General features: G+C 38.9%; 1 protein-coding gene across 1 annotated transcript in view; it reads left to right on the top strand.

The window, feature by feature from the left end:
• Positions 1-16,890, top strand: part of NR2E1 (nuclear receptor subfamily 2 group E member 1) — a 100,889-nt gene extending 83,999 nt beyond the window's left edge. Inside the window, exons 6-9 of the mRNA XM_073576059.1 lie at positions 3,625-3,721; positions 4,089-4,238; positions 5,876-5,981; positions 15,005-16,890. Coding sequence (XP_073432160.1) covers positions 3,625-3,721; positions 4,089-4,238; positions 5,876-5,981; positions 15,005-15,167 — 516 coding nt within the window. The 3' untranslated portion in view covers positions 15,168-16,890. The remainder of the gene's footprint in view (positions 1-3,624; positions 3,722-4,088; positions 4,239-5,875; positions 5,982-15,004) is intronic.
• Positions 16,891-17,829: the final 939 nt, after the last annotated feature.

Below are 17,829 nucleotides of genomic sequence, written 5' to 3'. Positions count from 1 at the left end.
GTGGAAAAAATATGATTTTTTAATTGTACCGCTGTACGTTATAAACTTCTGTGAAGCCCTTGTTGGTTCAAAGTTCACACCACATATCTAGATAAGTTCCTTGGGGGTCTAGTTTCCAAAATGGGGTCACTTGTGGGGGGTTTCTACTGTTTAGACACATCAGGGGCTCTCCAAACGTAACATGGCGTCCGATCTGAATTCTAGCCAATTTTGCATTGAAAAAGTCAAACGGCGCTCCTTCCCTTCTGAGCTCTGCTATGCGCCTAAACTGTGGTTCACCCCCACATATCAGGTATCAGCGTACTCAGGACAAACTGCACGATAACTTTTGCAGTCCAACTTCTCCTGTTACACTTGGTAAAATAAAAAAATTGAACCTGAATTATTTTTTTGTGAAAAAAGTTAAATGTTCATTTTTTTTTAAATATTCAAAAAATTCCTGTGAAGCACCTGAAGGGTTAATAAACTTCTTGAATGTGGTTTTGAGCACCTTAAGGGGTGCAGTTTTTAGAATGGTGACACTTTTGGGTATTTTCTATCATATAGACCCCTCAAAGTGGCTTCAAATGTGATGTGGTCCGTAAAAATAAAATGGTGTTGCAAAAATGAGAAATCGCTGGTCAACTTTTAACCCTTATAACTTCCTAAGAAAAAAAATGTTGGTCCCCAAATTGTGCTGATGTAAAGTAAACATGTGGGAAATGTTATTTATTAAGTTTTTTGTGTGCCGTATCCCTGTGATTTAAGGGCATAAAAATTCAAAGTTGGAAAATTGCAAAATTTTCAAAATTTTTGCCGAATTTCCATTTTTTCACAAATAAACGCAAGTTATATGAATGAAATTTTACCACTAGCATGAAGTACAATATGTCACGAGAAAATAATGTCAGAATCACCAGGATCCATGGAAGCGTTCCAGAGTTATTACCTCATAAAGGGACAGTGGTCAGAATTGTAAAAATTGGCCCTGTCATGAACGTGCAAACCACCCTTGGGGGTTAAGGGGTTAAAGTCTATGGGAGCGCTGACGTGCGCATAGTGATGCGCACGTCAGCATTTAAAAACGTATGCTTTTTTTGCAAAAAAACATGCGCAAAAAACAAGAAAACGCATTAAAAACGTATGATGCGTTTTGTATGCACATTTGCACTGCGTACGCAGCGCAAAAAAATGCAAGTGTGAAAGTAGCCTTAGAGAGATAGATAGAAAAAAAGCCGCTAACACATCTGCCGGGTTCTGTAAAGTTACTGCAGGAGCCGACAGGCTAGAAGAGATGGTTTACATACAGTAAATACATACAGAATAGGCAGAGTAATGCAGCGGTGTCCACGCTGTGCAGTGATGAGGCAGTGACCCAAGCAAGTTCAAAACAAAACGTGTTTAATGTCCAAAACTCACACAGTGCACAGGACGCTGTATCCTCTGGATCACAGCCAGGAAAACAAAAGACAGTCTGGGACCAGTTGCCATGAGCGACTGCACTGCTGTGTTCGCAGGGGGTGCCAGACCTTTTGGCTCCGCTTGGCCCTGTGTTGCCTCACACAGGGATTGCTCTGCAGACCAACTGTTCTGTCTGCTTGCAAGACCAAAACTGACACTCCCAAACTGTTCGTGCAGGTTTTTTTTTTCCTTCATTTCATGGGTCACTTATAAGATCTGGGCTCGAGGAAACAGACCGGACCCCACTTCCTTCTTGAAGTCCGTTTCAAAAATTGAAGCCCATACCCGGTTTTCCTCAACAAGCTCCTTAATCAAAAATAACTTGGCCAGGTTCAAACTTACTTTTTTTGTGCCTTGTGACTCACAGGCACCCTGATGTGACTACAAGGCACTCCAGCGGATCTAATATGCTTCTGAGCACATCCTGGGGGACACACAGTGATCCTCACATATGACTCCGATCACTGCCTCACAGTAGATAATATACATGTCAGTGACAAATACAATTAGTACAGTGTGTGTGGAAATTGCTGTACATGTATTTAATTAATGAAAGATGATTTTTATGAAAAAAGATGGCGTGGGCTCCCGATCAATTTTTGTAATCAACCGAGGGTAAGGCGACGGCTGGGGGCCAATATTTCTAGCCTGGGAAGGGGGTAATACCCATGGAGCTTTCCAGGCTATTAATATCAGCTCACAGCTGTATACTTAGCCTTCCCTGGCTTTTAAAATAGGGGATCCCAAAAAATGGGCTGATATTAATAGCCTAGGAAGGGGCCATGGATACTGCCCCCCGGCTAAAAACATCAGCTCTCAACTGCCCCAGAAAAGGCGCATCGATAAGATGCGCCAATGCTGGCACTTAGCCTCCGCTCTTCCCACTTGCCCTGTAGCGGTGGCAAGTGGGGTAATAGTTGTGGGTACGGAAAGTATATATATAGTGTGTGTGTGTTTTGAGGAATATTCACTCAGAAAATGATGTGTAAATTATAGAGAACTGCTGTATGTAAAAGCTCATGTTAAAATCGCATTGCACTCGGATGTAAGTCGGATTCTAGGTGTAAAAAAAAAATTGCATTGTACTTGCATGACACTCGCATGTCACTCGTCCGTTTCTTCGGTCCACATTACGGACCCTTTTTTTCTCACATATGGGTATGAGTCCTTATAGACATAGAATAGCAAAGTGTGAAAAATAAAACCTAACTTTTACTTTACATATGTAAAAACTATTGGTGAGAGATTTCCAATTTTATTTTCTCAGTAGCAAACAGTTTGACATTTTCCTAATTCTCTTACATCCTTTATTTGTGACCACTGTCATTTCTTTTAGGCATATGTATCAAATTTTTCTTGCAGGTCTCTGTTGTGTTCACAGATACACTGTCCACCACTGTGGAAGTATATTCATTTAAATCTATATTCTTGAGAGACGGAGGTGTTATCATTTTTATGCTACTATAGTAGTTTTTACATATGGAAAATAAAAGTTATATTTTATTTTTCTCACTTTGCTGTTCCATACATGTGAACACAACCTAAATATTCTAATATAAAGCTTCCCAAATCCCCACTTTTAACACTTCATTAGTTGGCATATTATATTGCCTATATTGGCTTAAGGCTAGGTTCATATAGCATTAATGCTGTCCGTTCAACGATCGCGTTATGTGAGCCAGCTAGCGCAGATGCTTCAACTGCGCTAGCAGTGACGGACCCCCGGATGCTGCAGCCCGCGTCCGAGGGTCCATCACAGAACGACGGCACCTCGCTAGCACATGCCGATTTATGGCATGCGCTAGCGACGTGCTCCTAATGGGAGTCAATCGCAGCATTAACGGATTGCGTTACATTGCGCTATGCCCCGGTGTAACGCAATCCGTTAAACAGACTGCATTAACGCAGTGTGACCCCAGCCTAATATATATTATGTTTTCCTTTCTCCTTAAATATTTGTTCTCTTAAATGCGACATTTTGTAATTTAGAGACAATTCAGTTTGCATGGATGAGGGATATTAAAGATACAGTCTTGTATGATCTTCAAAATCATTAACGAAGCATAATTGAGGCAAAATATTCAGTAATAAAGCATTCTAAAGAGCCAGCAAAGGGCACCTGAAATAAGAGCAGTATACATGGCTGATGTACTTGTAAGCCTATCATTCATATATTGTTGGCAGCTGATGCTCCTGGAAGATGCGTGGAGAGAGCTATTTGTTCTGGGAATTGCACAATGGGCCATCCCGGTGGATGCTACCACGCTACTGGCTGTATCTGGTAAGGACGGCTCAATTTAATGACTTTGTTGTAGAAATTAACATTAAAATACATTGCTGGGAATATGAACAACATGTGAAGAATAACAAATCCCATGTGAACAATGGACCCTACCTGTCATTTATAAATCCATATTTAAATGCAAATAATGTTGTCTTGTTGTATTCATAACTGCTTGTTTCATCATTGAAATGCTAATCACTGTGTTTGTTATCATCCAAAAGAGTGCTTTATTATCATGTTCACAAAAATCGTCCTGGAAATAGTTTGTACCAGGCTGTCAGATACATGTTAAGTGGAAGAGATTTGCAGGGGATTAGAAATGAAAGGTATGAAAGCTATACATTTCGATCTGTTTTGATTTCAGGAATGAACAACGATAACACCGAGTCGCAGAAGCTAAATAAAATCATCGCTGAAATCCAGGCGTTGCAGGAAGTGGTGGCGAGATTCCGGCAACTTCGATTAGACGCGACCGAGTTTGCCTGTCTCAAATGCATTGTCACTTTTAAGGCTGGTACGTTACTAATAACTTATCACCGAACATCTAAATAAATGTAAAATGTGCATTTTTTAATAGATTTGTACATTTTTAATGTTACGTCTCACAATCTAATTCAAAATAAATGAATCAAGCTGAATTTTTCTATACCCAACCAAATTAGTAACTTTCCTGGTAGCTACCATGATTTTAATCCAAGCTGAACTGTGTGCAAATATCTCTTAATTATAGTGTGCAGTTTATAAGACATAAATATTATTGTTTCATAGATTTTTTCATATAGTTTTAAACTTAAAATTTCTTTGTAGCGTAATATCTACCTCAATGCATTAATGATAGGTGATGAAGGGGTTACATTCACATCTTGACTCTGGAGAACAAACGGCCTTATGTGAAAAACACCAGTACTACATATGGCATGTGATTGTTGGGATACCTAAGTATAGATTTTGCACCAGGGTCCAGGAGTTTCAAGTTACACCTCTGTCCATATATAATTTATAGGGGTTGCTATCCCAGATGATATCTTAAATGGGCTATCCACTATAACCCATTCTCAACCCCTATGTTTCCCCTATGAAAAATAACAACACCTATACTCACCTTGAGTGTTGGCACCGTTCCAGCAGTGTCGGGACTGGCTCTCCTAGGGATCGTCTGATAACAGAGAGCTGCTGCTCTCTCACTTCTTCAGGATGTATGTGATTTGCCTGATTGGCCACAGGGATCATGTGACATTTCAATGGGAGAGCCAGTGGCAACACAGCTGGAATGGCATTGGCACCGAAGGTGAGTATAAGTGTTATTTTATAAGGGGAAAACATAAGGTTTGAGAAGGGGTTGTCCGAGCAGTGGAGAACAACTTTTACATCATGATGTACTATCAGGGTCATGATGACATATAGTGTGAAATGACTTTATCAAATAGTATTTACTCGTCCACCAGGTGACCAGCAGCATGTTTATAGAGGTTTATAATCTGAAATGACCCTTCTTGTGAATGTTCATTTACCGAATATCAGCCGTAAAGGGGTTGTCCACCACTGGTGAAATCCTGCATCGCGTTGCCAAATCCTAAGGGTGTATTATGCACACAATGTTAGGATTAGGCTCCACTTGCCGATTCCAGAGGTCATCACTTGGCTGTAAGTAGGAAATTTGCATATTTGCAGTCACAAGCTGACTAGAGTTTCAGCCACGTCTCTCAATAGAACATTAAGTGATGTGGCTGACACACTTGTTGGCACATGACCCTAAGACCTCTGAGGCTGGCAAATCCTAAGGGTGTGTGCTACATACCATTATGATTCAGCACACTACAGCCCACTACAGGTGCTTGCCAAAGATATAACCAGAGGTGGACAACCCCTTTAGGGCTCTTTTTTCACGAGCTGATATTCGGCAATGAGCATTTTTTTTTTTTTTTTAATATCGGCCTGTATAAATCTGATGCCAATCACCTGTTGAATGAGAAAACACTTTGATAAGATGCACAGGAGTTCATGTAATATAATGGAAGCCATGACTTTGATTGTAAATAAATTGGCATATTAATAAAATAGTATGGAGAATGTTAAATGCCAGTTTGCTATAATTTCTGCCTATTGGTTTGCCTGTTGTGTTATTGTATATTTATAAGTTTATTCTTTCAGTACTTACACACAGTGGCTCTGAACTGAGAAGTTTCAGGAATGCAGCAGCCATTGCAGCCTTGCAAGACGAAGCTCAGCTCACTCTCAATAGCTACATACATACCAGGTAACTAAGGAAACTTCAAGCTTAAAAAGAGGTTGTGCTCTACTGGACAACCCCTGCTTAAATGCAAATTATCCAAAGTGAAATAAAAATAATTAATAAATACTCACCGGCGCCATTTCAGCAACGTTGCCACTGTGCTTCCAAGCAGTCACTTAACATTGATATAGTTCAAGATAGCTGCAGTCAATCAGTGGCCATTAATCGGCTGCAGCCTTCACTATTCCTTCAGAGCGGATACGTTTGCATTCAAGTAGGTGATGTTCATTAGTAGACAATCCCTTAAAGATAAATGCTTGCTATGCAACACTATTTTATCACATATCTAAATAGAGTGGGTATGGAAAGTATTCAGATCCATTTCTTCTCCTGGCATCACAGATGTGGCCCTATCTGGATCTTGTCATATCTAACAGACCGGACATTCAAAGTCTCCCTCTCCCATGCCACTTCCTCGCCTCGTCCCCTGTCGGTTTTCCCCAAGGCTCAGTTCTAGGACCCCTACTCTTCTCCATCTACACCTTCAACCTGGAACAGCTCATAGAATCCCACGGTTTGCAGTATCATCTCTACGCCGATGACATGCAGATCTACCTATCTGGACCTGACATCACCTCCCTACTGACCAAAATCCCACAATGTCTATCCGCTATTTCATATTTCTTTACTGCTTACTTTCTAAAACTGAACATGGACATAACAGAATTCATCATCTTTCACCCATCTCACTCTACCCCTCCACCAGATCTATCCTTCAATGTCACTGGCAGCTCACTTTCCCCAGTCCTGCATGCTCGGTGCCTCGGGGTGATCCTCCACTCTGCCATCTCTTTCAAGCCACATATCCAAGCCCTTGCCTCCTCCTGCCGACTCCAACTCAAAAATATTTCCCGAATCCATACATTCCTCGACCAAGAAACTGCAAAAACGCTAGTGCATGCCCTCATCATCTCCCGCCTCAACTATTGCAACCTCCTACTCTCTGGCCTCCCCTCTACCTCTCTTGCACCACTCCATTCCATCCTACACTCTGCTGCCAGACTAATCCACCTGTCTGCCCATTACTCCCCAGCCTCTCCTCTCTGTCAAGCCCTTCACTGGCATTCAGTTGTCCAGAGGCTCCAGTTCAAAACCCTATCTATGACATTCAAAGCCATCCACAACTTGTCTCCTCCATACATCTGTGACATGGTCTCCCAATACTTACCTACATGCAACCTTCGATCCTCTCAAGATATCCTTCTCTACTCCCCTCCCCTCTTATCTCTTCTTCCCACAACCACATACAAGACTTCTCCCGTGCTTCCCCCATACTCTGGAACTCTCTATCCCAACACATCAGGCTTTCGCCTACCACAGAAACCTTCAAAAGGAACCTGAAGACACACCTCTTTGGTCAGGCCTACAACCTGCAGTGATCCGCAGTCTATTGAATCGCCGCACGACCAACTCTACCCTCACCTAGTGTATCCTCACCCATCCCCTGTAGACTATGCAGGGCAGGGTCTTCTCTCCGTCTGTACCTGTGTGTGCCTTGTATTGCTCATGTTTATTGTACTTGTCTATATTTGCCCCTTCACATGTAAAGCGCCATGGAATAAATGGAGCTATAAAAATGTGTTAATAATAATAATTAAAATGTTTCACTTTTTGCTTCAATTCAGCCTTTTGGTAAATTGAAAAAAGTTCATTTATTTTTCTCATTAATGTACACTCTGCACCTCATCTTGACTGAAAAAAACAGAAATGTAGAAATTTTTGCAAATTTATTACAAAATATATATACATATTAAAATATCACATGGTCATAAGTATTCAGACCCTTTGCTCAGTATGGAGTAGAAACTCCCCATTAATCTAGTACAGCTATGAGTCTTCTTGGGAATGATGCAACATGTTTTTCACACGTGGATGTAGGGATACTCTGCTATTCTTCCTTGCAGATCCTCTCCAGTTCCATCAGGTTGGAACAGCCATTTTCAGGTCTCTCCAGAGATGCTCAATTGGGTTTAGGTCAGGGCTTTGGCTGGGCCAGTCAAAAATGATCACAGAGTTGTTCTGACGCCACTCCTTTGTTATTTTAGCTGTGTGCTTAGGGTCATTGTCTTGTTGGAAGGTGAACCTTCAGCCAAATCTGAGGTCCAGAGCACTCTGGAAGAGGTTTTCATCCAGGATATCTCTGAACTTGGCTGCATTCATGTTTCCTTCAATTGCAGTCAGTTGTCCTGTCCCTGCAGCTGAAAAACACCCCCATAGCATGATGCTGTCACCATAATGTTTCACTCTTGAGATTGTATTGGGCAGGTGATGAGCAGTGCCTGGCTTTCTCCACACATACTGCTTAGAATTATCACCAAAAAGTTCTATCTTTGTCTCATCAGACCAGAGAATCTTATTTCTCATAGTCTGGGAGTCGTTCGTCGTTCATGTGTTTTTTAGCAAACTCTATGCGGGCTTTCATATGTCTGGTACTGAGGAGAGGCTTCCGTCGGGCCACTCTGCCATAAAGGCCCGAATGGTGGTGGGCTGAAGTGATAGTTGACATTGTGGAACTTTCTCCCATCTCCCTACTGCGTCTGCGGAGCTCAGCCACAGTGATCTTGGGGTTCTTCTTTACATCTCTCACCAAGGCTATTCTCCCACGAGTGCTCAGTTTGGCTGGATGGCCAGGTGTAGGAAGACTTCTGGTGGTCCCAAACGTCTTTCATTTAAGGATTATGGAGGCCACTGTGCTCTTAGGAACCTTGAGTACTGCAGAATTTTTTTGTAACCTTGGCCAAATCTGTGGCTTGCCACAATTCAGTCTCTGAGCTCCTTGGCCACTTCCTTTGACCTCATGATTCTCAATTGGTCTGATATGCACTGTGAGGTCATATATCTATAGGATCACAAGGAAATGGATAGCAGGTGACTTAAATATGAGTGTATGACCAAAGGGTCTGAATAATTATGACCATGTGATATTTCAGTTTTTCTTTTTTAATAAATTTGCAAAAATTTCTACATTTCTGTTTTTTTCAGTCAAGATGGGGTGCAGAGTGTATATTAATGAGAAAAAAATGTACTTTTTTGAATTTACCAAATGGATGCAATGAAACAAAGAGTGAAAAATGTAAAGGAGTCTGAATACTTTCTGTACCCACTGTCCACTTAATATGCTGTGCTAATCAATCTCTAATTCATCTATCTACTATAGAAACAGATGTAAGATTTTATGATGACAACACTTTCCAATAAGATGTTTGTTTTGCTTGTTGAGTGTATGAAGGCTTCAAAAAGAGGTCAAACAGCAAAAAAGACCTTCAAAAAACTTTGATTAATTACAACAGAAAGTATGTGAAAAATTGCAAAACATTAGTATTATCTTAAAGGAAATGGGTCATCCAAAAATGGCGTATAGTTTAAACCAAATCTTTTTGTTAAATCTATTTTTGTTTTTAATTTTGATTTTTTTTTTTTAATATCACTAAAAAATGCAAACAAACACATATATTGCAATTTTCTCACTTGTCACTAGACTTAATATTGAACTCATACCTCCTTTTATCATCGGCCACATTGACATCAACATGTCAACAATAGCCTGTCTGATTCAATGACCTCTACAGGAGAGTTTCCTAGGCATACTCTGATCAGAGTAAAGGTCATTGTGAACGGAGGGGGAGATGGTGAGCTGTGTTATCAACTATTGTGCAGAATGGGTCCTATGTTATGTAATGTACATAGAGGTGTTACCCTTCATTGGAAGCCTGTCTGTCATGATAGTAGTCAAGATACATTTATTTTTTCAATAGTATTATAAAATATATATATTCTAAAAATAAATTTAACAAAAAACCTGATTTAGTCAATTTCTTATTATGCATTTAAGGTTTATTCTTAATTAATGTTCTTTAACCCCTTCCCAACATCCATCATATATACAGACGCAGTCACAGTATATACAGCAGGTGACAGTTGTCACACTGCTCTCTAACTCTGGTGATTGGACTTAGGTTCAGTCATTGCTTTCTAACTACTGAAATTCTGCTGTCAATCTATGATATGGCATTTAAAGAAGTATTCCTCCCATCAAAATGTTTATCTTCTTAATATATTGCAATCATCATATTATATAGCACTGTGTACACACAATTGTTCTTTTTGCCTTTCTGCCCAGCTAATTCTTCTCTTTCACATGATTATAGACAGACTGGCTGAATTCTTCTAAGCTCTATGTAGGAACAGGAAGTCTCTTTTACCTACATGAGTCATCACTGCAAAAGTTGAATATGGGTGTGATTCATGCAAGGAAAATTGACCTCCTCATTCTACTTCGAGCTTAGAAGAATTCAGCTAATCAGTTTTTAATCACGTGATGTCATAAACTTAATGGAAAAGAGAATAATTAGCTGGGTAGAAGTGCAAAATGAGCAATTTTAAGTACACAGTGCTATATAATATGATTGCAGTATATTAAGAGGAGAAAAACTTTGATGGGAGGAGTGCTTCTTTAAATGATGCAGCCCTGCAGGGGTTCATCACTTTGTGGGCTGATGTGTTGCCATAGCAGTTGTTGGCCTGCTGAAGGTCCCCATCATTGCACTCCGAACGGCATTGTAATAGCTTCTAATTGCGATCAGGATGTTGAAAGTGAAAATCCCATAGTGAGACAAAGTAAAAAAGTTTAAAAAAAAGGAAAAATAAAATGGTAAAAATATGTTAAAAAAGTCAGATAATACATAATGTAGTTCTGATACATTTCTATTTTTATGTAAATAAAATAAACAAAAAAGTACACGTTTCAAATCACTGTATCAGTGGCTACCTGCTCTTTAAAACTGTCCCACTAGTTAAGCTCTTCCGTGAATATCGTAAAAAAAAAAAAAAAACTTATGATGCTTTTTCATCATATTGCCAAACAAAAAGTCGAATAAAACATGATCAAAAAGATGACCAAAACATAAAAAGTCTAAATAAAGCTGCCTTATCAATTTTACCACACGTGGAACAGCATTTAAAAAAAAAACAGTTCCTGAATTGCTGTTTTTTGCTAATTCTTTCTCCCAAAAATAAAAATAGAAAACGATCAAAAAAATGTTATGTGACCGAAAGTCATACAAATGAAAACGGCAACACGTTCCGCATAAAACAAGCCATCACATGACTGTCAGACGAAATATGAAAGAAAAAGTATAGCTCTCAAAATATGGCAATGTGTTTTTGCAATAAAAAGAGTCTTTTATTGTGTCACAGTAGCCAAACATGAAAAAACTATATAAATCTGGTATCGCTGTAATCGCACCGACCTGAAAAATAAACTTATCTAATCACTTATATCCCATGTGAAACGGCGTAACAAGTAAATAAACCAATTCTTCACCTGCTGTAAATTTTTTCATTCTGCTTCTAAAGATTGCAGTAAGGCGGCGCTTACACCAGGGTTTCCAGGTAATTCTCTGAAATACATGATTCAGACGGAACCCCTAGTGGAAGATTCCCTATAAAGAGGCAGTGGAAGGCACTGTCGACACTGTCTGTTCTATGATCCAGCAGAAAAGGTGTAAAGTTGTGCACAAAAATGCGGTCCGCCACAGTTTTGTGCACTTTTGAAAAGAAGGAAACCACTGAACAAAGGCCAGATTAAATCCAGAGTAACTCTGCTGCCACATTATAGTGAATAGATCCCTCATGGGTTTCATCTGAATCACATCACTCGATGATTTAGATGGAAAACCCAAAGTAAGTGCTCAGCATATAGCGAGGATAAATGTGATCCCAAATGTTATATAAAATGTTCCCAATAAAAGCTTCAATTCAATCCAAAAAAATAGCAAATCCCCACATAGGTCCGTCACCTGTCAATGGAAATATAGGTGGTTTCCATGTTACTGGTAGCACAAAGGCTCTGGAATAGTACTATGGCTCCTCACACCCCAAAAGAAATCAAGTGAATTCTGAGCTCCCAAATCCAAATGCCCCCCTGCCTTCAGAGCCCCACAGTGTGCCTAAACCACATTTGGCGTCTACATGTTTGGCATTTCTGTAGTGATGACAGCCCACCTAATTTACAGATGCTTGTCTCCACAAGCATGAGCTGGGCAACACAACATACTAGTCACTGTGAGCGCAACGTTCTGGCCACTACAGCATACTGGTCACTACAACGGCAGTTTGCAATTTACTCAGTAACATCCGCTGCTCCTTATTTCTAGAAATCACCCATGGAGTCAAAATCATCACTACAACTGTAGAAAAATTCCCAAAGGGGTATAATTTCCAAAATGGGGTCACTTCAGGGGGATTGTGCTCTTCTAGCACTTAGGGGCCTCGCAATGGAGTTCGCAAACTACTCTAAGAAAATCTGTTCTTCAGGAGGCAAGTAGTTATTTGTTCCTCCTGCGTCTCTTTGTGTGGCTAAGCAGTACTGTATAGCCACATATGCTGTATTTCTACATACAGAAGAAATTGTGGGACAAATTTTGGTGTCATTTTTTCTAATTTCTCCTCGTGAAAATGTAACATCTGGGGTTAAAACAAGTTTTTTGGGTAAAAATTTAATTATTTTTTCTTCACATCCCAATGGTATAAAATTCTGTGACTCACCTGTGGTGTCAATATGATCACTGCAACCCTAGTCAAATTCATAAAGAGGTATATTTTGTAAAATCGGGTCACTTATGAGGTGTTCTGCAGTTCTGGCACTCCAGGGACTCTCCCAGTAGGTTATGGAACCTGCAAAGCATAACAATAAAATCTGCACTTTAATATGGCACTCCTTCCCTTCTGAGCTTTGCACTGTGCCTGAAAAGTATTTCTCTTTTACATGTAGGGACTCTCAAGAGAAATTTTTACAACAAACTAAGGCTAATTTTTTCCTATTATTCCTTAAAAAATTAAAAACTTGAGGCTAAAATAACATTTTAGTTATAAAAATGTAATTATTCTTTTTTCACCCCCAATAGAGAGGCACATGTGATGTTAATATGATCACTGCACCCCTATATTAATTCATTGGGGAGTTTATTTTGTAAAATAAGGTTATATATGGGGGCTTTCTGCTGTTCTGGCACCTCAGGGCCTCTGCCAATGTGACATGGCACACGCAAACGATCCCAGCAAAATGTGAACTTCAATATGGCACTCCTTCCCTTCTGAGCTTTGCACTGTGCCTCAAAAGTAGTTTTTGACCACATATCCCCCACCTGTCGCTTAAAGTGACGGGCCAGGCTTATAGCCTCCGCTCACAGTATATTGAGCAGTGACTTTAACAGCTCCAAGTACGCCTCTATGAAAGTGAAAGTGGGTGGCTCCCGGGAAAAAATAAGTTTATTTTCTCCTGGCTAAGGCCAGAGTCACACTACAGCGAGATACGGCCGAGTCTCGCAGGTTAAAACCAAGCTCTGGCACCGGCACTCCGGAGCAGAGGGTGCAGCTCCATGTATTGCTGTGCGGCTGCACGCTCCACTCCGGAGTGCCAGCGCCAGAGCTTGGTTTTAACCTGCGAGACTCGGACGTATCTCGCTGTGTGTGATCCCAGCCTAACTAAACTTTCAGTAAGGCATACGAGTAGCACTGCAACACTATTTACCCACAGATTAATACTATATCTGCAAGTAAACAGCATTTTCCGAAATGACAGGTTCCTGTTAAATCACCCCTCTTTTCGAAATAAAAGAAAGGGAAAAAAAATACAAACTTACTATTGCCACTTCCACAAAAATCTTATTTATCAAATATAAAATTAGTTAACCTGTAGGTTAAAAACTAAAAAGAAAAAAAAATGAAACCCCAGAATTGCTAGTTTTTGATCACCACACCTCCCCCAAAAATGGAAAAGAAAAGCGAACAAAGCATTGTATGTACCTCAAAATGATACCAATTAAAACAGCTAACTATGCACAAAAACAAGCTGTGCACAATTACATCAACTGAAAAAATAAGAAACAACACTATGGGTCTCAGAAAAGAGTGATATAAACACATTTTTTTTATGAAGCTCTGAATTTTGTTTAACCCCTTTCCTGACATGGCATGACATTTTCATTCTGTACAGTCCTTTTTCGAAGAGCCATAACTTTTATATTTTTCAATCATCATAGACGTATGAAGGCTTGGTTTTTGTGGTACGAGATGTACTTTTTAAATGACACCATTTATTTTATCATATGATGTACTGGCAAGTGAGAAAAAGATTCCAAGTGTGGCTAAATTGCAAAAAAGTGCAATTCCGGAATTGTTTTTTGTGGTGTTCACAGGACTGTCATGACAGGCACAAGGGTCTTCAGCACACCCCAGGATGTCATAGCAACCCATTGTCACCCAGTGATTGCATCAGATTGAGGAGGCACCGATGGGTGCATAGAATGATGCACGCCCTACTGGCTCCCTGTAAGTGCTGCTATTACAGATTAACAGTGGCATTTAACAGACTAACATCAGTGGGGGGTGAGTCCGCTCCACACGCAGATTTTAGAGGTAAATGTTAGCTGAATATCACAGCCATCATTTGACAGCAAAAATGTGTGGTTAGTTCGCAAGTCAGCATATGGCGCACCAGTATGTCATATGTTGGTATGAGGTTAACCACTGAAAAAGCTATGCAAGATTGCTTTTACTGTTTGTACTGGCCTGAATAATCATGTTGCCAGGTCATTTTTATTTCACAATGAATGCTGTAAAAACAAAATACAGGTGAAATTGTGTTCCCCACTCACACCCTTTTTACATTTTCCTTGGAATTTTTTTGTTCCCATTTTGCAGTACATTATATGAAAAAATGAACTGAGTCATTCAAAACTATAACTTGTAAAAAAAAACAATATAACTTTGTAAATGTTAAAGTAAAAGAAAACGCATGACTCTTGCAATGATAAGGAAAAAAAAGTGAAGTGCGAGAACGAAAATAGTATGCTCAGTACTCATGTATATTCAATTTTTTAGTCTAAAAAAATCATGTACAGGTTATCTATTATATATATGTACTGTATGTATATATATATATATATATATATATCACTCAGCTAAACAGCTATTGTGTTTCACAGGTATCCTACACAGCCCTGCCGGTTCGGGAAACTTCTTCTGCTCCTACCAGCTTTACGATCCATTAGTCCATCCACGATAGAGGAAGTTTTTTTTAAGAAAACTATTGGCAATGTTCCTATCACACGGCTTCTATCAGATATGTATAAATCTAGTGATATCTAACCTGGAAGACCAACCTAAAGAGCTTACTCTTATACAGAAGACGGACGACTGGCAGATTTATTACTAAGGAATAAGACTCAAGGACACAATTATTGTGGAGAACTTTTGTCAAAAATAGCCATCATATTGATGTGCATGCTATTAGATTACAATCTGCCACATGATGCAGCCTGTGCTGTTTGGCCTACAAATCCAGGGGATGACTCTCAAGTACCTTTTAAAAGCTCAGTTATCTGACGATGTACATAAAAATAGTGTTTTGTCATGAACATTGTTGACCTTCTCTAGTAAAACCCAGAATTCCGTTGAGAAACCAGCACTACAAGAATTATAAGTAAAGGACATGTATAATAGGATTGATGGATGCGTTACAATGCATCTAATGTCACATAATGTTGGACCAAGTCACTAGAATCACCGGAGACATCTATTGTGGACTCCCTATAATCTCATCAAAAGCAATCTCTTACCTGCACATTAAACAAGCCACAGGCGTTAAAACCGTCCATGTAAAGTGTATGTTCACGTACGAGCACCAGTTACAGCTTATAAATAAATTTATCTATAAAATATAGCAGCATTATAAATACTCTGTATTACTTATATTTTATTAGCCCAAAGTTACACCTGTATTATGTCCCGGAGCCACTTTCTGTAAGGCCACATTCACACCTTCAATGTGAATGTGACCTTCAAAACCAGGAGTGGAACAATCAGAGTAAAAGTATAATAGAAACACGTCATTACTTCTGCATTATCACCCACTCCTGGTTTTGGCTTGATTGAAAATACTGACCAAATACTGATAGTGTGACAATAGCCTTAATGGAAACAATCAGCAAGCTCCTATAATGCAGAGGAATGGTTTATTACTATACACTTCTCAATATATAAAATACGTGATGAAGATTTGAGCAGACAATGAACCAGCAGGGACAACTAGGAGCTTTAAGAATAATAGTATTCAGAATAATGAATGCAGCTCTGCACGCTAATACAGGCTGTAAAACAAGATCTGATCTAATAAGTAATACAACCTACAATAAATAGAAAGTTACTCAACTTATGTAGATTTTTTTTATCTCAGTTATAAAATGGTGCTCTAAAGTGAGCTCTTTGAGTAGAACCCTTAGTGTGGTGGGGAAGTAAATTGGTAGTATTGGTCATGACGGCGCTGTGTTGCTCCATCAGAATGGACAGCAGATCTCGAAAGGACTATTTGATTCATAGCTGTGTGTTATTTTTCACTTCCAATCACTTTTGAGAAATGGCTGTGCTGGTTGAACGTCGTAATAACTGTCAAATGTAATTATGCATTATATATACTTTAATTCTAGTAAATAAGCATGGGGCAAGTCAAAGAGCTAAAGTGCAAAAGGCATTAACTATTTCCTAGCATGTCATGTTTCTATGGCTATCTAGCCATGCTATTATTAAACTAAAGAAAATATAAACTTGGGAAAGAATTATTTAAAAAGAAAATTGTCCAATAAACTTGGTAAACTTATCCATACATGTAAGATGGCACTACCTTTAGATACAGTGTAATAGTTTCATTATGTTTAGTTTATGGTGTGTGATTAGGGTCTAGCACTAAAATTAATCAGCACTTCAACTATCATAGACACATAATATGGTTCTTGTACAGTGTCCTCTAATTGTGAGCTTAAAGTTGTACTCATTTCTTTACAGAGAATAAAATATATTGAATTTGAGTAATTTACGATGTTTTAATGGATGATCATTCAAGTGTGTTTTTTACAGCAGCATTTTAATTTTAATATGGCATAAAACTGATTAGGAAAATCAATCTTTGCAAAAAAACAAAAATTAGAGTCTTTAAAACAAATCAATGGGAACATTTGTATAATTGAAAGCTTAATCAAGAAATATTAAGATACTATGACCTATACATTTTGTGTTAAAACAGAAGACCAATATTTAATGGATTTAGAGTCTTTTTTCTACATAAAAACAAACCTAGATTCAGCAACAAGTGAGATTATTAGGCTAAAATATAACTTGAAATATTTAAGGTGTAGCACCACTAACATGGATATGTCTTCATCCCTATTTCTCTTTTTTAGGGTCTCATTTGGGTCTACTAGTATTTTTAGTGCAAGGTGAACTGATATCAGCCCCACCACATTTTTATAGTATTTGAAGACAGTGTAAATATGATCTCTGTCAGTCTCGTTTGGGTTTATAGGGAAAACTGAACCAATGTCAGCTTCACTACATACTACAGAACCCAGAATGAGACTATAGTCAGTATCACTATAACAAGGCAGCACTGTGTGGTAGTTATGGGCGAGCCCCTTAAAGGGAAGGTGTTGTCAAAAAATTTTTTCTCAGCAATTGAAAAAATGTAAAAAATTAATGTTAAAATGTTCTTAAAAATATTATCAATTATTATTTTGTAAATCATGAAAAATAATTTTAAAAGGTTTGGTATTTCCACTTTTAAACACTAGGGGGAGCAGCTACTGAAATTTGACACAAAAAACCTACTGTACAACTAGCTCACAGTACTGTGGCAGTAAATACGGGCTGAATCTGCTCACATGTGTGTGATGTCACTCCTCTCCTCCCCTTCTGGGTGTTTGCTAAGGGATAAGAGAGGATGACATTTAGGAACACAGTGTGGAGTCATTTTGTTGGT

This window comes from Dendrobates tinctorius, unplaced genomic scaffold (assembly GCF_039654945.1).
Source record: "Dendrobates tinctorius isolate UK_male_01 unplaced genomic scaffold, ASM3965494v1 ptg000046l, whole genome shotgun sequence".
NCBI classification, from domain to species: Eukaryota; Metazoa; Chordata; class Amphibia; order Anura; family Dendrobatidae; genus Dendrobates; species Dendrobates tinctorius.
The sequence above is the reverse complement of the archived record's forward strand: the minus strand, read 5'-3'. Positions and strand labels throughout refer to the sequence as shown.